At 45.3% G+C, this 24,934-nt stretch overlaps 1 protein-coding gene across 1 annotated transcript; it reads right to left on the bottom strand.

Moving 5' to 3' along the window:
* Positions 1-1,409: 1,409 nt before the first annotated feature.
* LOC128419036 (guanylate-binding protein 1-like) lies at positions 1,410-22,846 on the bottom strand. The gene is made up of 11 exons (XM_053399279.1): positions 21,703-22,846; positions 17,975-18,208; positions 12,559-12,686; positions 10,989-11,098; positions 9,890-10,098; positions 7,947-8,180; positions 7,408-7,688; positions 5,301-5,513; positions 4,853-4,955; positions 4,296-4,489; positions 1,410-1,550 (listed from the first exon to the last, which is right to left on the bottom strand). The coding sequence occupies exons 2-11, from the start codon at positions 18,177-18,179 to the stop codon at positions 1,410-1,412; spliced, it is 1,818 nt and encodes a 605-aa protein (XP_053255254.1). The 5' UTR covers positions 18,180-18,208; positions 21,703-22,846.
* Positions 22,847-24,934: the final 2,088 nt, after the last annotated feature.

The following is a 24,934-nucleotide window of genomic DNA, read 5'->3' as shown; positions in this document are numbered from 1 at the left end:
GTGATGCTATGCATGAGCTATGTGAGCCCCACTTTCTCCCCTAATTGCTGGGGCGGATGGTCCATTTAGGGCTCCAACTTTCTTATGTGGTAGCATTGACTCCACGTGGCTCAGGTTTGGGGCCTTGTATTTAACCATGTCTCTAAAAATACCCAGCCCCAAAGAGTCCCCAAGTCTCCCTCACTAACTCTACTTTCCTCTTTTGTTGGTCCTAAACTATTTCACAGGGATCTCATTAGCTGTCTTTTGGGGGGCAGTAGCAGGAGGGAGGAAAACACCCTTGGACTTCTCCACTGAAAATTGGTACAGTCATAATATGGTACAGTCATAATATATGGCATCTGGCTTTAATGGAGAGGCTTTCTCATAATTTGAGGCCAACCAAAGGATGAGTGAGCTTTAGCTTTAACAGATGCATTTGCAGATGTGTGGTTTCCATTTATGACTCTTATTAATTCCACCTGCAAACATTTAAAGCCCTCTGCTCCATACGTTGGCTTTGGGGGGGTGGCTCTGTGAATTGACATGAATGACTGCTGTTTTTCTTGTTCTGTATTATCTATACTGGCTTTATACACTCTCTCCCCATATCTTACTCCACAGGAAAAACAATGTGATATCTCTTTTTGTTTAATTGTACTTTACTGATTTCTTCCTTTTTTCAACTGTACAACTTCGCTGAAAAATATGCATTTATTTTTTAAAAATAGATGATAATATATATTGCATTAATTTCCCACTTTTCCTTCAAGGTAGCATACAGATTTAATCTTCATGAGAACCCTGTGAGGTAGGTTAGGCCTTGGGCATAGCCGTGGGGGGGGCAGGAGGCAGCTGCCCCCCACCCTATAACAAGTAAAACAATAGAAATACTTAACTAGCTGATCCTGCCCCCCCCCCAGCAAAAATCCTGGCTACGCTCATGGGTTAGGCTGAGAGACAGTGACTGGCCCAAGGCCAAGTCTTCATGTCACAGTCTGTTTCATGTTGCTCTTTTGTTAGGGCTTATTCACACTTCCCCTTGTCCTGGGGGCAGGGGAAACTGCTTTTTAGTGCTCGATCAGTGCAAACAGCAATTCGGGTTTGTTGTTTGCTTCGATTGAGAACTAAAGAGCAGGTTTTCCTTGGGAAAGGAGTGGGGCAAATGGAAAACCACTCAGACCTGTGCTTTATAGGCACAGATCAAGTGGAAGTGTAGATGACCCTTTAGAAATAGACTGTGTCTTAAAAAGGCAGAGTTGGGGTTCCTTTGTGCGCAAACGGACTGCGAACACCAGCTAAATGGTAACATAAGGTAGATCTCTGTTCATCCCTTGGCTTCCTAGCTGCACTCCCATCCACAGTGCTGAGGCCAATCTAGACACTTTATTCAACCCATCGACACTTCCAGGGATGCTGTTTTCATTAAATTACAAACGCCAACGACGACGACGATGCCGGGAGCCACCACTATTTCTCTGCATCTCCACCGTCTTCTGCAGTGCCTGGATCTGAAGTTGAAGCTTTGCGACTTCCTGCTCAAACCCTTCCTTCTGAAGGCGCCTCTGCTCCTAAGGTGTTGCAAGGATGAAGACAGAAGTCAGCCCCAGTTCCTCACAAAGCAGCTGGAATGGGAGGAATGAATAAAAGGGCACAGGGCTGTCTATAGTGCCCGTGTGTGTTATGCTATATAGAGGATAGTCCTCTGTTTAAAGGCTGCTCAATGCAAATCCATTGGGAAGATAAAGAACCCTAAGAAGGGAGAGCAGAGGCTCATCAGCAACACCTGGGCTGTAGGGCTGGGCGATATCTGGTTTTCGACATCGCAAGGTATCCCCAGCTAAACACTAAGATACTGTATAGTGATATATCACAATGTCTGAAACATGGAACTGTATCATGGAAGGGTGAAGATTAGGCGAAAGAGCGGTCATGGAGATTAGCAGGTATACCTGAAGGAGCATCTCCACCCCCATTGTTCAGCCCAGACACTGAGGTCCAGCTCCGAGGGCCTTCTGGCAGTTCCCTCACAGTGAGAAGTGAGGTTACAGGGAACCAGGCAGAGGGCCTTCTCGGTAGTGGCACCCGCCCTGTGGAACGCCCTTCCAGCAGATGTCAAAGCGATAAACAACTACCTGACATTCAGAAGACATCTTAAGGCAGCCCTGTTCAGGGAAGTTTTTAATGTTTGATGTTTTATCACTAATAATAATAATAATAATAATAATAATAATAATAATCTGTTGGGAGCCACCCAGAGGGGCTGGGGAAACTCAGCCAGATGGGCAGGGTATAAATATTTATTTATTTATTTATTTATTTATTTATTTATTTATTTGCTATGTACCCTGTGCAATGCGGATCCCTCCTCTTGGAGGAAGGTGAGCCCTTGCCTTTGAAGGGCAAACTCCTTCCATTCCTCCCTGGACAGAGAGGAGGAGAAGGAAGAAGCAGCCCAGCCACGATTCCTACTACATCGAGTAGAGATATTGCGGCTGCAGGGAGGCACTGAGGCTGGGAGCGGGACTATTCTGCCATTGGAGGGGAAAGGGAGCCGAAAGGGATGGCAGCCAGCCAGCTGCCAGACGACTCACAATTATACCGCCCCCTGGAGTTTTGGAGGCTGTGCTTCAGAAATAAATTGCCAGCTCATTCGTTTTGAAAAGGTTCTCACGGTGTGGTCTACAAACCTACATGGGACGATGTATCGATACATCGCCCAGCCTTGCCTAGGCAGCAGACTGGGCAACCACGCAGATCCCCGGTCACTGCCTTCCTCACTGGAGTACAATGTATTGTATTTCTACTGCAGTTGTTATTCCTAAACGTGGTGCTTTCCATGTAAATTAACATATGGAAATCTTATGCAAGTGGCATCATCAGAGTTCAAGGGCATATTCTAGTCAGGCAAAAACCCTCAAGGGGGAATGCAATGCAGGGTCCATAACAGGTAGGAATGGAGGAGAGGAATTTAGGGATTTAAATAATAATGTTATCAGTTGTGTGTCCTTTGTTCTCAATTTGATCCTTTTACATGGCATGGTATGTATTGTGGCATTTTATGCATTGTGACCTGCAGTTATTTTTATTGGTCATGGTTAAGTAATTATTTATTTACAGGTAAGTAGCCGTGTTGGTCTGTCGTAGTCAAAACAAAACAAAAAAATTTCCTTCCAGTAGCACCTTAGAGACCAACTTAGTTTGTTATTGGTATGAGCTTTCGTGTCCACACAAAAGCTCATACCAATAACAAACTAAGTTGGTCTCTAAGGTGCTACTGGAAGGAATTTAATTATTCATTGCAATTGTTAATTATTATTTGCTCATGTATTGAGAGTTAATTTCATTGTGTACTATTACATTCTACTAGATTACTGAATATTGCTTCATTTGATATAAGCCGTTCCATTTTAAAGATACGTTGTATTATGACTTTCTGTATTGGATCAGATTATTCCAAGGCCTGTGTTCTTTATTGTATGTTTTGTAGCTGTAAACCGCCTTGTGTATAGTTATATAGAAAGGCGGTATACAAATTAAAAGTGAAACGAAAAAAAGAAATGTAGCTACGAAGAGGCCTAAGGCAATTCCAAAGAACCTGAGCGCCTTGGGGGGCCATACCTCTCCCATAGCTGTCAACTTACAGATTTGAAAATAAGGGACCAGCAGCCTCAAAAATAAGGGATCAGCAGCCAAAATAAGGGATTTCCTCCCCCCCCCATGTGCCCCCGCTCCAGACAGACCTTTTCCCCGGCAAGGGTGAGTGGGCCATCGATAACGTATCCATCCGATTCCGAGCACAGGTATGTTCAACTTCTGAGCCCCTCCGAGCCAAAGGCAGAAAGCCCAGCCAGCAGCCAAACGAAGCCTCAAGCGGTGGTTCCCACAGCGCAGCAACCCAGCAAAGGGATGCAGCAAGGAAAACCATGGTCACCTCTCTGCTGGGAAGCGCTGAGCAAAGGCGAGTCCCCAGGCAACGCGGCCGATTTGAACAGCACAAGGCATGCAAGCTCCAACCCCCCCCCCCGTCGTTCTTAGACTCCTTATTGTGTGAGCAATGCAGTCAAGCAACACAGTTGGAGCCTCCCTCCTCCCTGGCCAGCAGGGAGGGAGGGAAAGGAGCTGCTTCCTTTGAAACCCGGGAAATTTACGGGATATCATCCATCCGGGACAGCAGCAGGAAACGGCGCTAGGATAAAGGAGTTTCCCGCCAAATAAGGGACGGTTGACAGCTATGACCTGTCCCCCAAGCCCTAAGTCTCCCCACCTCTGGTGTAGATGACCAAGGCTGCCCATAGAGGGCGCTGTTCTATTACCTCAAGCTTCCTGTTCATCACCATCTCATGCTCAGCCTGCATCTTCTTCCTGTCTTCTTCCATCTTGGCCATTAACTGTGCTTCATGATCCTTATAACTCCGCTCTTTCTCCTGGGCCATCTTGATGGCCTCCTCTTTCATTTGTTCCTGCAGCTTAGCTTCTCGCGCAGATGCCTCGGCCCGGACTCGCTCCACTGCACAGAAAGAGACAAGCAGTGAGTTCATGCTGGTATTTTTTAATTTCTGAAAGAAGATGTGGATTTATTCCAGTCTACCTCCTGTCACCATCTACTGGGAGGACTCCAGAGGAGATGTCATGAATCTGCCCTGCAGGGGCACCCCACATTCATTACATGGGGATAGAACATGGGGGGAGGGTCAGAAAAGAACTGAAGATAAACCAGAAAGGCATGAGAGGGGATGTTTTCTTCGCCACCACCTGCAGAGATCTCACAAAAAGGGTGTGAGCAAAAAGTGGCGATTCCACATTAAATGGCCAGTGTGGAAGCAGCCTAAGTGTCTGCGAGTCGTAACAAGCTGTCCCTGAACAGATTCACCTTCAAGCTCCTTCTCTTTTTCTGTGAGGGTCCGGTCAGCCTGCAGAATGGACTGTGCTGCTGCCTCCTTGGATTTCAGGAATTCGTCCAGGGCCTTGGAAGCCTGAGAGAGAGTGAAGTCGTTTGTTTGTTTCTATTCAACTCCCCCCGCTACACACCCCACACTCTCCCCAAATTTACTCCGAAGGGTGAGAGGGACCCCTAGATTTAGGGGGGATGCAGGGGAAGGAGATGGGGTGATTGAGCCCCATTGTGCCAGTGATAATCCTTGCACGAATGGGGTCTTACATTATCACTTTGTTGGATACAGCCCTGTGTACATATCTGGCATTATATAACTAATAATAACATTCTGAGGTTGCTAAATGGGAAGTTATTTTTCTCAAGGGTATCCTTCTGGCCCTTGCCATCCCCCTCCCCAATTGCTTTCCCATTGAGTCTGACTCACCATGATCCCTTTCCCAGGCAGCAGGTGATACTGTTCCAATTTTTCCTTCTGGTGATCCAGGAACTTCAGGTAACCACCAGCCACAGAGTAGATCCCCTTGCTGAACTTCTCCTCCAGGTCCTGGAATAGCTCCAGGAGCACCGCCTGGCAATGATCCAACGATGCCTGCTCATTGCGAGAACACAACTCGGAAAGTTTGGATTGCAGCCGCTCCTGGGGTTGGGCAAAAAACAGACAGAGTCAGATGGGAACAGATGCTCAGCAGTAGAGGATGGTCCTATATTCCCCATTCCAGAAAGTCTGGAAACTCTAAGCATCCTAAAAACAAGGACAAATCTGTTGGCACGGTTCACTCTTTTCCCAGGCAGAAGGCCAAAGGAAAAGGAAAACAATGGGATCACCAGAGTCGAAAGCTTCATTGTGTCAAACGGAAAGTCTGCAGGAAAGCACAACATTTCATTGGGCCACCCCTCCCAGCAACGTCAACAAATGCAAGCAGGATGTAACCCAAACATGCAATGTAAGATTAACTTATTCGGAGTAAGAGGCTGGAGGGCCCCTAATTCAACCTTCTCGTCCATTTGTGTATAAAACCAGGTGGGTGAGTGCAAAAAGCACATTTGGAGACCCAGGGGGGTGACTGAGGTGCCCTTGATGTGAGAAGAAGTGTCTTTAGCTACAGATCAACAACTAGGAACCCCAGAACCAAATCTGGTTGTCATTAGTTGGCTTCCCATTTGCCAACTGAGAGGGAGAATAAATAAATGGAAGGACTAGTGGACTTGAATAACTGGACAGCTGCTAGTCCACTTTGCCTGAAGAAGAGAACAGCTGGTCCACAAACTTCTGTTCCACTCCAAAAAATGGTACTCCCACAATTAGTTGCTTACTCGAAGCACCTCCCTGGGAACAGGATCAACTTCTTGTCCCTGCACAACCAAGCGGCTGCTGGATGCCCTGCCTTCCTGGGGGCAACTCAACTCAACAGGCTCCAACCAAACCCAATCTATGGCCAACACAACCATGCTGTCAGGGAGTCTTGGAAACCACAAGCGTGGTTAATTAAAAGAAGATTTATTGCAAGAAAAGCAACAGAGGTTCACAAAGCGGCAACATCTGCCTGCCATCCATCACTGGCGATGTTCCCACTAGGGGTTTTTCTTCCTTCGAAACCAAAAACAGCCTACACTCTTCTTGTGAGGAAGGCGATTCTGGAAGCCTCCAATTCCATTCGGAGAGAGCAGAGAGCGAGGGCTAATGGGGTCAACTCTCTCCCCTTCCTCATTTCAGGTCCCTGCAATTTTATCTTCCCTCAGTTTTGTTTACATTCAACATTCCTGAGGGTTGGGTGCTGATTGCTCTGCGTTTAACCCTCTCTCTTCCTGTCTCCCCTCTCCCTCTGTCTGCACTTCTTCCCTGGGAGCTGGTGTATTCATGACACATGCCAAGAATCCAAGTCTCATTCCTCCACATCCTGGCCAGTCAGTCCCAGAACGAGGGCAAGCATCAACCTGCTACCCTCCGTGGAAAAGGAAAGAAACACTTTTGAGTCTCAAACTTTCCTTCCAACAACAAATCCTCTTCAGTTTTCCCAATATAGGAATGACCACTTGCTTGAGTGGGGAAGCTCAGAAAGATCAGGGCAAACGGTGTGTGGATAAGGTCACATATAACAGGACCTGCTGCAAGTCTACTTTGCCTGAAAAAGGTGGCCTGTCTATTACCCTCTGTCCTCTCCTCAAACTGGTCCTCCCACAGCTAGTTCCTCATTCTAAACACCTCCCTTGGGAACAGGGTCACATTTTCATCCCAGCAAAACCAAGTGGCTGCCAGATGTTCCATGTTCCTGGGGGCATCTTAACTCAACTCAACTAGCTCCAATGGCATCCAATCAAGGGCCAACACAACCTTGCTAAGGAGCCGGATCTCATCCCTTGACATCTTGGCTACTCAGTCTCTGATCTAGGACAGGAATGAATACATTGCCCCATAGAAAGGAACCTCCCATTTCTGAGTATCCAACTTTCCATCCAGCACAAAATCCTTCTAGTTTTTCCCATATCAGATATGGAGAGCCCCATATCTCATGCCCACTGGTGAGTCATACCCCAAGTTCTTTCTGATAGTCGTGATCATCATCCTTGAAGGCTCGAGCCAAGAACACTTTAATAGCCTCCTTCTCGTATTGGGCATGCACTTCCAGCAGCTCCTCGACAGTCTCGGTGGGCAGCTTCAAATGTTTCTCTATCTCTCCTTCATAGTATGTAATGGCATCCTGCACAGCAGCTGTGTTCTCAATCTGCGCCAAGGCTACCACTGCGTTCTCTATGCAGGGTATGGAGCCACTGGAGATTGTATCCACGTAGGTCACCACCAGGTGCCCCAGCACTGCAAAGGGAGGGAAGAAAGCCAGTTTATTTATTTTAGCTAGCTAGTTGGATTTCTATGGTGAGACATGCTGTATTCCTATTTCAATTATATTAAGTTGTGGGTATCTGTCAGGGATTTCCACTTGCGCAATGGGACTTTCCCCTCTCTCCTGTGAAGTGTTACGACGATTCCTTTTCTCCCTCTGGACTCCGTCTGTGTTACTTAAGTGACTTTGCTAACACATCCATTTTTTCTGGTCCCTTCCCTTCTACTCACATGTCCCGGTCACCAGGTGTCCTCCTTCGATCATTTTGGGCTGAGCACTCTCATATATGTGCTGGCGGAAGCGGTGCGCTTGCACCACAAAGTTGGGGCTTAGCATCTTTTCAGACAGGTCGTCCAGTTCCGATAAGTCTCGGCTTCCGGCCGGGCGGTCAAAGACAAAGCACTTGCGGCTGGGGAAGTATTGGCGGATGCATTTCTTGGCAAGATCCAGCTTCTCGGGTTGTCCTGGAGAGGGAGAATTGCAAGAAAGTTCAAAGCCATCAGTCTTTCGGGGCTGCTGCATTCCATCTTTGCTCCAGACGTCATGCCTGCCTCAGATCAAATTCAGCTGGCCAAGCGGTGCAATCCTTCACGTCAACAGCATTTTGGAATGCGCATTTGTAATGGCTTCAGTGAAAACACCCCTATGCCAAAATCCTCCCACCTGCAGAAAGCTGACGAACCAGGGAGGAAAATTCTAGCTCATCCTGTTTTCCTGTTTGTTTTGCCAGCAGATTCTGTCAAGGATGTTCTTTCAACTAAACAGTGCCCCATATGCAATCCTAAGTGACGTAGTCCTGAAAGACCACATCAGCAGTTCATTCTGTTTCCCTCATGTATCCACATTATATTTGAGCTTTCACACAATGTAAAAGCCACCTCAATGCATTCTATGTGAGGCTACCTTTGAAGGTGACCCGGAAACAACAACTAATCCAGAATGCGACAGCCAGACTGTTGACTGGGAGTGGTTGCCAAGACCATATAACACCGGTCCTGAAAGACCTACATTGGCTCCCAGTATGTTTCTGAGCACAATTCAAAGTGTTGCCGCTGACCTTTAAAGCCCTAAATGGCCTTGGCCCAGTATACCTGAAGGAGTGTCTCCATCCCCATCGTTCAGCCTGGACACTGAGGTTCAGCTCTGAGGGCCTTCTGGCGGTTCCCTCCCTGAGGGAAGTGAGGTTACAGGGAACTAGGCAGAAGGACTTAATAGTAGTGGCACCCGCCCTGTGGAACGCCCTCCCACCAGATGTTAAGGAAATAAACAACTATCTGATTTTAGAAGACACCTGAAGGCAGCCCTGTTTAGGGAAGTTTTTAATGTTTGATGTTTTATTGTGTTTTTAATATTCTGTTTGGAGCTGCCCAGAGTGGCTGGGGAAATAATACTAATACTTCTTCTTCTTCTTCTTCTTCTTCTTCTTCTTCTTCTTCTTATTATTATTATTATTATTATTACCTCCAGAAATCTAGCAGAATATAGAGGAGGTTTAGCACTCATTTCCACGTTAATTGCTTCCAGAAACAAACATCTGTTTGCAACCCCATTGACCCAGAAAATTGTGGAGTAAAATGACAGAATTGGGAACCATACACCAGTACGTATACAGTTCTTGCCTGCCAGCAGGGCTTTTTTGGGATTCTTATGTTCAATGGCCCCATTTCACAGAAAGACTCCCATTTTTCATCATTGTCTATAGAATTTGGACTTCCCACTGACACGGATGTTATAAAAAGCTAACGGGAATGTCATTCAGGGATGGGGAATCTCAGGCCTGTGGGCCAAAAACAGCCCTGCAGGTCTCTCTGGGTGGCCCTCATAACTCTCCCCAGTCCACACCCCTTCTCTTCAGGCTACAGACCTCAATGGCTTTGCCTTGCAGCTTCCTTGAGAGTTTTTGCCTGGCTGAACTGTGTCCTTGAACTCTGATAAGGCTTTTTGCTTGCCTGGGCGGAGAATATGCTGACCTGCTATACTAAGGTCAATTCTACAGGCGTTACTCCATCTTCCTCTTGCCTGTGGCCCCCGTAAGGTTCCTCAGAAGGGAATGCAGCCCCTTGAAGGATAAAGGTAACCCCTGATAGAGTCAGTCCCTGCCACAGCCTCAGATTGGTGACGCAAGGCCCAACCCTACACCTGGGTGGGATCCCATCAGCCCTCTTTGCCGTACCTTTCTTCCTCCTCAAGGCGTTCTCCAGATATTTGTCGGAAGAGATGGGGCATCCGTTCAGCTTCAGCTGCAGCGTGAAATCACGCACAGCCCAAACGAAGGCTGGGAAGAACCTGAGAAAGTCGTCACTGCTCTCCTCCTCTCCATCCTCAGAGGTCTTTGTGGCTGTAGCTTTTACCTTGATTCGCTTAGTCAGCTCTGTCACATACCTGGGATTACACTAAGGAATTTATGGAGATGACTTTTGTCCCCTCCTGGGGCAATAATCTCTCAGTTATATAACTTAGATAACACTATTAGAGGCTACCGCCCACACGCTTCTGCTGCGCTTTTCTGCTTGTGTGGTGGCACCTCGGTCAAACCACTTCTTACTGTTTGTAGCAGAGTTTTCCCCGGAGGCAGAGGACAAGAAAAGGAGTCATACTCAAATTCACAGTCAAGAGCTTCTTTGTTGCTTGACTGATTGCACAAGCATTTCTGTTACCTTTATATACAAGCTATTTACATTCCTTCTTTATCTCTCCAGCACGGTATAATCTCAGTCCAGTAATTAACAATCCTGACACAGCAAAAACTCATAGTATCAGCAGCACATAGTCCTACTTCCAACCTTGTGGTCAGCGTGTGTGCTGACAGTGTGTGTGTGTGTGTGTGTGTGTGTGTGTGTGTGTCCGTGCTTTCCTCATGCGGAAGTTGCAGCCTGCAGCTTCCTCCCTTTATTGGGGAGGGCGGGGTATAAATAAATATTATTTATTTATTTATTTATTTATTTATTTATTTATTTATTTGCACCTCCAGCTGACACAAATCAAGCCTAGAGTGCCACTCCTACACACTAAAGAAAATTCTGGAACCCTCTTTAAAGCTTCCAGGAACTTTTATCTGTTTCTTAAAGAATGTTTTCCTAACAAACACAAGAGTCCAGAGAGAACGGTGGCACTGCAGGCTTGCGAGGGCCATCTAGTATCCTGCAAAGAAGTGCGTGGGGGAGATCCCATAATGTTCGTGGAGATACCACACAAACCAAAGTCCCTGCCCCATCTACTCTGGCTGCAAATCAGGGAACTGGAGGTGAAATGGAGTTGGCACGGAAGGATACTGCAGTTTTTCCAAGGCAAACTGGTCGATGATACCCATGCTGTTGTAGACCAAGGTGCTGCTAAGCAGAATGGACAAGGCAAAGATCCACGCGTCGTTCTCAATGTTGCTCTGTAGGGAGGGATAGGAATAATTGGCACGAAACCCTCGCATACTGGGCTTGCACCTGATTTATTTATTTGCATCTGACGCCATTTATAAACCGCTCGATTGCGGCAAAGCCTGTAAGAGGTTTGCAATAAATTTGTAAAAAAAAAAGCAATAAAAAAGCTAAAAGCAATGGAAAACATAGAATCACAGAATTGTAGAGTTGGAGGGTACCCCAGGGGTCATCTAGTCCAACCCCCAGCAATGCAATTTTTTTAATTAAAAGAAATCTACAGCAAGAGAGATTAAACGCATATCAACATCTATGCTAGGTTTACCTAAAAAAAAGTTTTAATTTCTTGCAGGAAAGAGTACAATGATGGTGCCTTCCTGATGTCAGCAACCTAGAGTTGTTGCACTCGCTAGAGTTAGAGACACTGCTTTGGTGGGTATTTTCTGTTCCCACTGCCTCAGACTGTGGTGACTTTCAAGAGCTCTGGGGCTGCGCTTAGTCTAGTTTTCCTGTTGTACGTAAGGACTCTGTAGAAAACGGTCCTAGGCAAATGATTTATAATGAGTTGAAAAAAATGATTAAAATAACTTTCATGAAAAAACAAAAAAAAACTTTTTTATTAGAAATTCTTGGTCCGGATATACCAAAAGAGCAGAAAAGACTGTTTATGTGCACTACAACAGCTGTGTGGATGTTATTATCCCAAAGATGGAAGGAAGACGAAGTACCTACAAGAGAAGAATGGCTGACAAAAATGATGGACTATGTCAAAATGGCAAAAATGACCGAGAAGATCAGAGTTCAAGAGGATAACAAATTTGATAAAGAATGGAGAAAATTTATAAGTTACTTAAAATATCACTGTAAACAATTTAAAACACTGGCAGGGTTAAAAAAAAACCACTTGCAGTGTAATGAGAACTATGGTGAGAATTGAGGTTAAAGAAAATACGGAGAACATTATTTGATACAGTTGGAAAAGAATAACTATGGAAACCGTGGAGGGCTGGAGGGAAGTGCGGGGATTCAGAGAATCCTATATGTATATGATTTATTTGTGATGCTAATCGTTAAAGTTAAAAATGAATTTTAAAATTATTATCATTTTTAAAAAGAAAACTCTTCAAGGCATCAACTCCCTACTTCCAAATGTTTGTACTCCATGTCCAAAAGCTTTGGGAGTGTCGCAGATTAGCCTAGCTCTTAGGACTGCCAGCTCAGGAGCATCCCAGACCCTGGGATTTCAAAGCCAAAACCTGGGACCTAGGATATCATGGGGACCTCATTAAGTGTGACACATTTCTCCCCACAACAACCCTGTGAGGTAGATTAGGCTGAAAGGCAGTGACTGGCCCAAGGCCACCCAGCAAGCTTTGTGGCTGAGTGGGAATTCAAACCCTGGCCTCCCAAGCCTCAGCCCCACACCCTAACCACTGCATCACACTGGCTCCAGCCCTGTCCTCCAGCCTACCTTCTCCACATCACCCAGTCCTTCCGTGTCCAAAAGCACCAAGGTGTGGCCAGGATTTTCAGGGTGAGGAAGGCACCACATCCAGATGCCCATGGTCTCTGCTTGTATGGTGGCACCCAGAGAGAAGCCTGTAGGGTACAAAGGGAAAGGAGATCAGATATCAGGGGATCACCTGTGTGATTGTTGTGGGCGGAGGCGTTGTTTTCCAACTCTCAATAGTACTCACTCCAATTCTTAAAATGAAGGGCTTCCACCCTTTGCAAACAAGTAGGTATCTATGGAGCATACATCACCAACCCGGTGAAGATGTTTTGGACCACAACTTCGATCAGCCTAATCCAGAGCTGTAGTCAAAAACATCTGCATAGCACCAGGTGGGTGTACACCTTATCTTCTAGGGGCTTGGCCAAAGACTTGCTTTCTTTTCCAAGGCCTGACCCCAGCATGAAAGGGATAGCCCAGTATACCGGAAGGAGTGTCTCTACCCCAATTGTTCAGCCTGGACACAGAAGTCCAGCTCCGAGGGCCTTCTGGCGGTTCCCTCCCTGCGAGAAGTGAGGTTACAGGGAACCAGGCAGAGGGCCTTCTCAGTGGTGGAGCCCACCCTGTGGAACGCCCTCCCATCAGATGTCAAGGAAATAAACAACTATCTGACTTTTAGAAGACATCTGAAGGCAGCCCTGTTTAGGAAAGTTTTTAATGTTTGATGTTTTATCGTATTTTTAATATTCTTTTGGGAGCTGCCCAGAGTGGCTAGGGAGGCCTGCCCAGATAGGTGGGGTATAAGTAATAAATTATTTGTTGTTGTTGTTGTTGTTATATTCCCTGCACATGCAAAGAAGCACCATAACTATAAACTGCAGTAATAGCCTGGTTGTAAAAGGAACCTTCATGGATCACTGCCTTGCCGTGGCGAAGGGGCTTGAAGAACTCAGAGAAGCTATGAACTACGCCGAGCAGGGCACACAAGATGAACAGGTCATAGTGGAGAGTTTTGACCAAACGTGATCCACCTGGAGGAGGAACCGGCAAGCCACTCCAGTATCCTTGCCAAGAAAACTCCATGGACAAAGACAACAGGCATATAAAAGATATGACGCTGGAAGATGAGCCCCTCAGGTCGGAAGGCGTCCAACATGCTACTGGGGAAGAGCGGAGGGCAAGTACAAGTAGATCCAGAGCTGATGAAGCGGCTGGGCCAAAGCCGAAAGGACGCTCAGTTGCGGATATGCCTGGAAGTGAAAGGAAAGTCCAATGCTGTAAAGAAAAATATTGCATAGGAACCTGGAATGTAAGAACCATGAACCTGGGTAAGTTGGAGGTGGTCAAAAATGAGATGGCAAGAATAAATATTGACATTCTGGGCATCAGTGAACTAAAATGGACGGGAATGGGCGAATTCAGTTCGGATGACCATCACATCTACTACTGTGGGCAAGAAACCCGTAAAAGAAATGGAGTGGCCCTCATAGTCAACAAAAGAGTGGCGAAAGCTGTACTGGGATGCAATCTCAAAAATGATAGAATGATCTCGATACGAATCCAAGGCAGACCTTTTAACATCACAGTAATCCAAGTTTATGCACCAACCACTGGTGCTGAAGAAACTGAAATAGACCAATTCTATGAAGACTTACAAGACCTTATAGAAGTGACACCAAAGAAGGATGTTCTTCTCATTATAGGGGATTGGAATGCTAAAGTAGGGAATCAAGAGATAAAAGGAACAACTGGCAAGTTTGGCCTTGGAGATCAAAACGAAGCAGGGCAAAGGCTAATAGAGTTCTGTCAAGAGAACAAGCTGGTCATCACAAACACGCTTTTCCAACAACACAAGAGACGACTCTACACATGGACATCACCAGATGGGCAGTATCGAAATCAGATTGATTATATTCTCTGCAGCCAAAGATGGAGAAGCTCTATACAGTCAGCAAAAACAAGACCTGGAGCTGACTGTGGCTCAGATCATCAGCTTCTTATAGCAAAATTCAAGCTTAAACTGAAGAAAGTAGGAAAAACCACTGGGCCGGTAAGATACAATCTAAGTCAAATCCCTTATGAATACACAGTGGAAGTGACGAACAGGTTTAAGGATTTAGATTTGGTGGACAGAGTGCCTGAAGAACTATGGATGGAGGCTCGTAACATTGTACAGGAGGCAGCAACGAAAACCATCCCAATGAAAAGGAAATGCAAGAAAGCAAAGTGGCTGTCCAACGAGGCCTTACAAATAGCGGAGGAGAGAAGGCAAGCAAAATGCGAGGGAGATAGTGAAAGATACAGGAAATTGAATGCAGATTTCCAAAGAATAGCAAGGAGAGACAAGAAGGCCTTCTTAAACGAGCAATGCAAACAAATAGAGGAAAACAACAGAATAGGAAGAACCAGAGATCTGTTCAGGAAAATTGGAGATATGAAAGGAACATTTCGTACAAAGATTACCATAATAAAGGACAAAAGTGGTAAGGACCTAACAGAAGCAGAAGACATCAAAAAGAGGTGGCAAGAATACACAGAGGAATTATACCAGAAAGATATGGATGTCTCGTACACCCCAGGTAGTGTGGTTGCTGACCTTGAGCCAGACATCCTGGAAAGTGAAGTCAAATGGGCCTTAGAAAGCACTGCAAATAACAAGGCCAGTGGAAGTGATGGTATTCCAGCTGAACTATTTAAAATTTTAAAAGATGATGCTGTTAAGGTGCTACACTCAATATGCCAGCAAATTTGGAAAACTCAGCAGTGGCCAGAAGATTGGAGAAGATCAGTCTACATCCCAATCCCAAAGAAGGGCAGTGCCAAAGAATGCTCCAACTACCGCACAATTGCACTCATTTCACACGCTAGCAAGGTTATGCTTAAAATTCTACAAGGAAGGCTCAAACAGTATGTGGATCGAGAACTCCCAGAAGTGCAAGCTGGATTTAGAAGAGGCAGAGGAACCAGAGACCAAATTGCAAACATGCGCTGGATTATGGAGAAAGCTAGAGAGTTCCAGAAAGACATCTACTTCTGCTTCATTGACTATGCAAAAGCCTTTGACTGTGTCGACCACAGCAAACTATGGCAAGTTCTTAAAGAAATGGGAGTGCCTGATCACCTCATCTGTCTCCTGAGAAATCTCTATGTGGGACAAGAAGCTACAGTTAGAACTGGATATGGAACAACTGATTGGTTCAAAATTGGGAAAGGCGTACGACAAGGCTGTATTTTGTCTCCCTGCTTATTTAATTTATACGCAGAATACATCATGCGAAAGGCTGGGCTGGATGAATCCCAAACTGGAATTAAGATTGCCGGAAGAAATATCAACAACCTCAGATATGCAGATGACACAACCTTGATGGCAGAAAGTGAGGAGGAATTAAAGAACCTTTTAATGAGGGTGAAAGAGGAGAGCGCAAAATATGGTCTGAGGCTCAACATCAAAAAAACGAAGATCATGGCCACTGGTCCCATCACCTCCTGGCAAATAGAAGGGGAAGAAATGGAGGCAGTGAGAGATTTTACTTTCTTGGGCTCCATGATCACTGCAGATGGTGACAGCAGCCACAAAATTAAAAGACGCCTGCTTCTTGGGAGAAGGGCAATGACAGGCCTAGACAGCATCTTGAGAAGTAGAGACGTCACCTTGCCAACAAAGGTCCGTATAGTTAAAGCCATGGTTTTCCCAGTAGTGATGTATGGAAGTGAGAGCTGGACCATAAAGAAGGCTGATCGCCGAAGAATTGATGCTTTTGAATTATGGTGCTGGAGAAGACTCTTGAGAGTCCCATGGACTGCAAGAAGATCAAACGCATCCGTTCTTAATGAAATCAGCCCTGAGTGCTCACTGGAAGGACAGATCGTGAAGCTGAGGCTCCAGTACTTTGGCCACCTCATGAGAAGAGAAGACTCCCTGGAGAAGACACTGATGCTGGGAAAGATGGAGGGCACAAGGAGAAGGGGGCGACAGAGGATGAGATGGTTGGATAGTGTTCTCGAAGCCACAAACATGAGTCTGACCAAACTGCGGGAGGTAGTGGAGGACAGAGGTGCCTGGCGTGCTCTGGTCCATGGGGTCACGAAGAGTCGGACACGACTAAACGACTAAACAACAACAACAAAAGGAACCTTGAGGCTCTTGTCAACCACTTAATTGGGTTTGATGACTGCTCCACCACAGAAGGGAGGATGGAACAGGTTCAAAAGATCAGAAGGAGTGAGTGAAGGATTTCCGTTTGCAGGGAACGCAGACCAAAGACCTATAGCCAGCAAGTAGCTGAAGAGCAGATGGCCTACTGTTACTGTTCTGGCCACAAATGGCACTTGCTATTTCCTTTTTTAAGGTCCACATTGACCCTCTATAAATCAGCTCTATTTTAGCCCTTTTTAGAACAGTTCTGCGCATGCACTTGAGACAGGGATATGATGTATATGCACTGCTAGTCCAACTCAAAGTGGACCCAATGAAGTTACTGGGCATGACTAGCCTCATGAATTTCACTGCATCTGTTCTGAATGATGAGTTCAGTTAAGTTTGCTTACAAAGGCAAACCAACCATATGCACGCTTTACAGAACAATGTGTGTACCGAAAACCCAGTCATCCTCTGAAATCCACACTTCTCCAGATTTTGAAACATAGCTTCCAGCAGAGCAATGTGCACAAAAATCCATACATTAGGGTAAATTGTGCATGGCAATGCATATTTTAGTGAAAATAACAGCTTTCCAAAAATGTTGGGCAAAATTGCATACAAAAAGGTCTTTACAGTGGTTCCTCGGTTTCTGAACGTAATCCATTCCGGAAGACCGGAAACGTTCCGAAATGTTCGAAAACCAAAAACTCAATATGGAAGCCTCAAAACGTATGGAAAACTCAAACAGGAAGCCGCCTCAGAAGTTCAACTTCTGAGGCACGTTCAAAAACAGAAGCATTTACTTCTGAGTTTTCGGCGTTCAAAAACCGAAACGTTCGGCTTCCGAGACCCTTGAAAACCTTTTATTAGGAGAAAAGCTGGTGGGGATTTTATTTTATTTACTTATTTGCAAATTGCTGCAGAAATATAGGGAACTGAATTTTAGACTGGAGAGATGAGAAATTGCGAGAACTGAAAGAGAGAGATCCATCGATCCATCCATAACTCTGAGCACTTAGTTTGGTACAACCCATTAATAAGGGACTTCGCACTATAACTGCCCCCTTCACATGGCCACATTCACACTCTGTGCTTGAACTGCTATGATGCCAGTCATGGCTTTCCCCAAAGAAAACTGGGAACTGTGATTTGTTAAGGGAGCTGAGAGGACGCCTCCCTATTCCCCTCCAATCAATCCCTCTTCTCAGGGAACTCTGGCGTGGTGTGAATGTGCCCATTCAGCACCCCAGTCTCTACTCAGGAGCACAGAGCAGATTCTTCCTGCAGACTCACCTTTCTTCTTTCCTGCCAACTTGTTCATGAGGTAGGACTTGCCAGTGCGGTACAGTCCCACGATGGCCACCACCACCACTGGCTGCTGGATGCTCTGCAAGATCTTCAGGGCTTCCTGGTTGACCCGCAGCTGTTCATTGGGGTTGTTCTCGATCAGGCACACTGGCTCTTCCATGTTCACTGACGGAGGCCGCGGAGAGTCCATGAGAGGGACGGATCAGGACAAAGAACCTCCTGGGAGAAAAAGTAAAGTACTGCACTATCAGATTCTACCCTCACTATATTGCTAGTGAAAAGAAAAACCCAGGTACTTCTCTCTCTCTTTTTTGAAATAATTTTTATTTGATTTTACAAGTGTAGAATTAGAATACAAGATACATATCCATATTTAGAGATTTCTCTGAATCTACAGACTTCCCACCATCCCCTCCTTGGGTCCTATTGTCAACTTTTTTGACTGCATATTATTTCATAATCCATATTTTGCATCTTTCCATACTGTCCATGATATTTGCTACATTACAAGTGTTATTAAAGGTAAAGGGACCCCTGACCATTAGGTCCAGTCATGGCTGACTCTGGGGTTGTGGCGCTCATCTCGCTTTACTGGCCGAGGGAGCCAATGTACACCTTCGGGGTCACGTGGCCAGCATGACTAAGCCGCTTCTGGCAAACCAGAGCAGCGCACGGAAACGCCATTTATCTTCCCGCCAGAGCTGTACCTATATATCTACTTGCACTTTGATGTGCTTTTGAACTGCTAGGTTGGCAGGAGCAGGGACCAAGCAATGGGAGCTCACCCCATTGCGGGGATTCGAACCAACAACCTTTTGATCAGCAAGTCCTAGGCTCTGTGGTTTAACCCACAGCACCACCCGTGTCCCTACAAGTATTATTAGAATCCTGTTACAGCGGTCTCCTAAATAAATTATGCATTTCCCCCATTCTTTATTGAAGTTTTTGTCTTCTTGGTTCCTGAGCTTTCCGGTCCAACAGCTTAGTTTGCCATTCCTCTCTGCTAGGGACTTTGTCTTCTTTCTATTTCTGGGCTAGCAACATCCGTGCGGCACTTGTCGCATACCTAAAACCCCCGGTACTTCTTGGCAAGTTGGCTGAACCCAGATAGTGGATTCTTTGTTTAAAAACAAACAACCCTCAAGTTCCAACCCAGATAGTGGATTCTTTGTTTAAAAACAAACAACCCTCATAAACCAAGGTTTGTTCTCAGCTTGTTTTTGATCTGGTGCTCATGGTTTGTTTGAAACAAACAAACAAACCATGATATAGTTTTATCACTTGGTTAGTTAGTTAGTTAGTTAGTTACATTTCTTTGCCACTTCTTCCTCTGAGAATCACAGGGGAGGGTTCTTTTTCTTTTCTTTTTTGTTAAATTGTTTTTATTAATTTTCCAATAAGAAGCATCCAATTAACATATCAAATCATAATCCAATTAAAATAAAAAACTAAAATAAAAAAGACCAAATTATCATCCAAATTATCATTATTAGTTTTTCGGGACTTCCCATAGTCTCGACCTTGAAGCATATCTCCAAATCTCAATCCTGCCAGGAGGTTTCAATGTAAAAACACTAAAACACCTAACGTAGTAACAACCAAAGCCAGATGGATGGCATATGTGGGAGAGGAGCTGTGCAGGAACTGCATAGCAGGGGGGGCAGGACACGGGGGACACGTTTATGATTAAAGCCATGGTTTATAACAAACAGTAGCTTTTTGTGATGTGCAAACGAGGGCACTGGGCTTTTACTGTGGACTAGCTATACTATGTTTGTTTACATTTTACAAAGTTATCTCAACAATGTCATGAACAACACATCCCCATCTCTGGTTTTCCCAGTTCATCTTCTGTGTCCTATGTTCAGAAAATATGGCTTTTTTAAGCAGAATAGCTGCTCAGCTTTCTATTTCACTGCTATTCTGGCTACTAAGGGCCTGTATTGATGGCACTAGCTATTTCCTTTTTTAAGGTCCACATCGACCCTCTATGAATCAATGCTGTCATGTTTTATTCCTTTTTAGAACAGTCCTGCACATCGACAAAGGTTTCAGGTGCTCCGTGGTATCAGGACCCTAGAAAGTACAGATATTAAATTGTGTGGAGGGCATATGCAGGTTTACCTTCTCAGACATAGGCACCCCTTTTGCAGACATCCAAGTTCGGTGCACAAATGGATAGCCTGGCCACTGTTATTTCTGCACTGCTAAAGGGTGTTCATAAAAGCATTATGAAACTCACTGTCCGCTTTGCTTTCAAGCTGTTTCTGGAAATGCTCTTTTTTCAGCTTCCTCTCTCTTTTTTACCAGAACCCCCTTGTTTTTAAAATAATTTCCCCTTTTGAAATCAAGAGCTGGACTTTCCCTGCAACTGTTTACATAGTTCATAGAAACTTAGAGTTGGAAAGGACCCCAAGTTAATGGATTTGATAGCACTGTGGTCAGTGTTCCTGGTCAGTTATAGGGGGCAGCACCAAACAGGACTATGCCCAAGGTCACCTCCCCTTTACTTGGTTCTATGTTCCAAGCCGTATCTGGAAACTTTGCCTCTTTGTTGTTCCACATCTGGAAACACATTCCAAGCATCTGGAAACTTTGCCTTTGTTTTAGCCCAAATATGCACAGCTGATGAATCAGAGCATAGTGTAAGGGTTGGGTTCACCTTTGGGCTGAGCACACCCCATATATGTAAAGCAACCCCCCCCCAATAATCCTGGGAATTGTAGTTTGTAAAAGGTGCTGGGAATTGTAGATCTGTGATGGATAAACCACAGCTCCCAGGATTCTTAAGGGGGGGAATGTGTTTTCTCTGTATGATGTGCAGATCCATTGATCTGATGGGTCTGCTCTAAGTCCAACTAAGTCTGGATCCACTGCTTAATTGCTTGAAGATCAATTTCCAGAAAAATCTCTAGTCCCACAAGTGAAAACTGCAACAAAACGCTGTGCGGTGTGCTCTATAGTGCCAGCCAGCCACTTGTGCCCTTTTCCAGGATAACTCCATTCCATCCCACCTTCCCTAGTTTGAATTCTCTCTACTCTGTATTCTCTGCCGACTGAGGAAGGCAAGCTCAGGGACAAGCAATGAATTGGCTGCCATCAGCTGAGGCATGAGTAAGGGAAAATGAGGAGAATGCTTAATAAAGCCAGCCTGTGGCTTCTTCAGACTCTTTTCTGTAAGATCTGGGGAACTAATTTTTTTTTATTATTTTTTAAAAAGGTTGAAAACATCCAAGCAGATCCCAGAGTATGTATGTGTGTACAATGACAATGAAAACCTAATATATTGTAACAGCAAGAACGACACAACCACTAAAGCAAGCAAGCAGACCGCAGACAAAAGCAGCACCGGTCCTTCCATTAGGCAGAGTGAGGCAGCTGCCTCAGGTGGCACATTTTAGGGGGATTGCAGATTGCTGCAGAAATGGAAAGAATCAAATTTAAGACTGGGAAAATGAGAGGCTGAGAGAACTGAAATTGGTCGATGCTTCCATCCCTAGCCGCCCAGGGAAACTCAGCCAGATGGGCGGGGTATAAATAATAAATTATTATTACTACTACTACTACTACTACTACTACTACTACTAGCTGGCCAGCACGTTTGCACTCATCCAAGCAGTCCCTTCCCTGCTCTAAGAAGTCTGGCCTCCGAAGCTTATGCCTGTCTCTCTCAAGCCAACAGGAGGGACAGGAGGAAGGAGAATGGTACTTACAGAGTTAATTTGCTGGGAGCAGCGGCTGATGATCTGGGTTGCTGCTGAGTCTCACTGTTTGTTGACAGAACTTCTGCCGAAGGCAAGAATTTGCTGTGGCTCTTCTCTTGCTGGAACCGGGCACACCTCTTCTCCTTTCACTGAACTCCCCCCTGGCTTTTTTATGGTGGTGGGATGGCTGCTTCCTGGGGGTTTCCTTGCCTGGAATCTTCCTTCTTTCAGCATGAGAAATGTCTACTTCTAGTTTCGCTTTTCCCTTTCAGGGAAACTGCCTTTGAGCAGATCAACTCTCGCAGCCTTGGAAGCGGGGGGGGGGGGCGTGATTAGGAGAAGCGGGATGATTGCTCTGCACACAACGGGCTTGAGTTGTGTAATTCGCTGACTGCCAGCTCATGAATCAGCCCACAGTAACTGTAATTCGGGTTGTTTCTTCTGCTTCAAGGCTCTAAGCATTACACACCTCTGTTTGTGACGAGAGCCTGCAGAAGAGACATGGCTCAATTTCCAAGGTGGTGATGATGAGCCATAGAATCAAAGACTCATAGATTTGTGGAGTTGGAGGGGGCACCAAGGGTTATCTAGTCCAACCCCCTGCAATGCAGGAATACTTCCCACAATCTTTGAACCACCAAACTTCTAGTTCACAACCAGATGCTCCGTGTTAGACTGGGGGAAGTCTAACACAATGTAGCATCAGACCCTAAAAATTCCCCTGAACAGGGCTGCTTACAGATGTCTTTTAAAAGTCACATAACTATTTATCTTTTTGACATCTGCTGGGAGGATGTTCCATAGGGCGGGTGCCACTACCAAGAAGGCCCTCTGCCTGGTTCCCTGAAACCTCACTTCTCACAGTGAGGGAACTGCCAGAAGGCCCTCGGAGCTGGATCTCAGCGTCTGGGCAGAACGATGGGGGTGGAGACGCTCCTTCAGGTATACAGGGCGGAAGCCGTTTAGGGCTTTAATGGTCAGCACCAACACTCTGAATTGTGCTTGGAAATGTACTGGGAGCCAGTGAAGATATCTTAGGACCGGTGTTCTATGCTGCTGGAGGTTGCTAAAAGAAGCAGGGATTTTGAGAAGCTGCAAAACAATTTCTCCCAGCTGGACAGCAAAATGGCAAATGTGATGCAATGTAAGCAAACGCAACATGATCAAAGGTCCCTATAAAAGCCTATGAGAAAATATTACGTTTGAGTCTTTGTAGTTTAGAAAAAAGTCAAGCGGCCCCACCCCACTCACCCCACTCACCATTCCCCTCTTTACTTCCTAATGTAACACTAATGTCTCACAACAAATGCAACTGATCTGTAGAAAATGCAACTTGAAGAAAGAGACATTGCACATACTTTTGTAAACCAAGAATCTTTAATTATTTTTTAAATTAAAAAAATAGAACAATAAAAAAGGCAAGTAAGTGGAAACACTATAAAGCAAGGCTGCCATACATCCAGATTTTCCTGAATATTACTGGGATATTCGGCAGAATCGACATCCGGGGGGAATTTCCAAAGGCCATTGCTTTATCCTAAATGTTAGGCAAGCCCATTGAAAAATCAGTCCTTGGGGTCTTCCTAAAAAAGCTCTACAAGTCTTGGGACATCCTGGTTTTAAAAGTGTATAAAATTATGCATCTTTTATACACCTTTATAATGTCCCCACTAGTGTGTGCATAATTTCTCCTTCTCTCATAACACTAAAACTCAGAGGCACCCACTGAGGCTGAATATTGGAAGATTCAGTGCAGCTCATAGATGAGCTATGGCACTCGCTCCAACAAGAGGTAGCGATGGCCACCAACTTGGATAGTTCAAAAGAGGACTGGACAAATTTATGGAGGATAAGACTATCAAAATCTTCTAAACTGCAATGCTACATTCCATCTCTGTTGTCAAAGGCAGAATGCTTCTGAACACCAGTTGCTGGAAACAGCGGGAGGGGAGAATGCTGTTGCGCTCAAGCCCTGCTTGTGGGCTTCTCAAAGTCATCTGCTGGGCCACAGTGAGACCAGAATATTGGGCTACGTGGGCCATTGGTCTGTTCCAGCAGGGCTTATCCCAGGAGCAGCCAGATCCTATGCATCACAAGAATAGATTCAGTGGATTCAGCATGCATAGTACTGCCACCTTATTTGAAGAGAAAGAGTAGGCTAACAAGGAGCAACCTGAATTCAGAGAAGTGTGAGTGGAACTCTGCCACTTCCTTATCCCTCCCCACTTCACCTGATGATTGCGTTCTCTGGGTTGGACCAGCTTGAATACAAAAGCAGAGGAGTGGGGTATGAATAATAGGTGTTTGCTTGCTTGCTTGCTTGCTTGCTTGCTTGCTTGCTTGCTTGCTCCCCGCCCCCCGCAGAGCTAAGTGACAGAGACTGAAAATAGCCACATTTGCTAAGGTTATATTCAATAAGAGGTCCTCTTGTGGATCAGGAATTGGTTAAGTTCATTGAAGCAAAGGGTAGGAATAAGTGGACAGTTCTCCAAATGGTGAAGAAAGTGCAGTCTTCCAAAGATTGGTATTATCCCAAAGATTGTGCTTTTTAACTTGCTCATAAATTATCTAGAGTTAAGAGGTAAAAAGTGAAGTGGCCAATTTTGCTGGTGATACATCATTGTACAGATTTGTTGAAACAAAAGAGATTGCAAAGAGTACCAAAAGAACCTCACCGAAGTGAGTGAACAGGTGGTGGAATGGCAAATGCAATTCAAGTGTAAAATGATTCATGCTGGGACAAAATAACCTTACATTTCACATATATGCTCATGGGGTCAAAACTGGCAGTGACAGACCAAGACTGAGGCCTTGGGGTCAAAATTTCCTCTGCAATATCAAGCCACATTTGATTATGTGGACATTTATAATTCTGCTTCTAGCTGACCGTAGAACAGCCATGTCTGGACGGCACTGGCAGACCTTAGTGTGGAAATGTTAATTGTCTGAAAAACAACGAACAGCATGGCTCCAGATCACCTTTTTAGCGGTCAGTGAGATGATGGGAAGCAGCTATGCCTGCAAATATCCACAGCTGAGGTGTGCTCTCCAGCAGCAAAGGTGTGTTTGTGTATGAGAGAGAAGCAGCAGAAGTCTGATTCCCCTGGGGGAAATATGATGTCCATATTTGGTGCGGTTTGCATTTGACTAATGGCAATCAAGAACTTTGGATTGTTCACAAAAGCCAGTCAATGCAAAGATGCAGCAGATTTGCCTGAGATAAAGGTGCTTCTAGTGAATA

Source organism: Podarcis raffonei, chromosome 8, assembly GCF_027172205.1.
Source record: "Podarcis raffonei isolate rPodRaf1 chromosome 8, rPodRaf1.pri, whole genome shotgun sequence".
NCBI lineage: Eukaryota > Metazoa > Chordata > Lepidosauria > Squamata > Lacertidae > Podarcis > Podarcis raffonei.
The sequence above is the reverse complement of the archived record's forward strand: the minus strand, read 5'-3'. Positions and strand labels throughout refer to the sequence as shown.

Excerpts from the sequence above, each read along its gene's own strand:
- LOC128419036 (XM_053399279.1), bottom strand. The coding sequence starts at position 18,179 with ATGGACTCTCCGCGGCCTCCGTCAGTGAACATGGAAGAGCCAGTGTGC. Across the intron at positions 10,099-10,988 it reads TTTGCCTTGGAAAAACTGCA|GTATGTGACAGAGCTGACTA; the intron begins GTATCCTTCCGT and ends GTGTAATCCCAG. Across the intron at positions 1,551-4,295 it reads TGATGAACAGGAAGCTTGAG|GAGCAGAGGCGCCTTCAGAA; the intron begins GTAATAGAACAG and ends GCAACACCTTAG.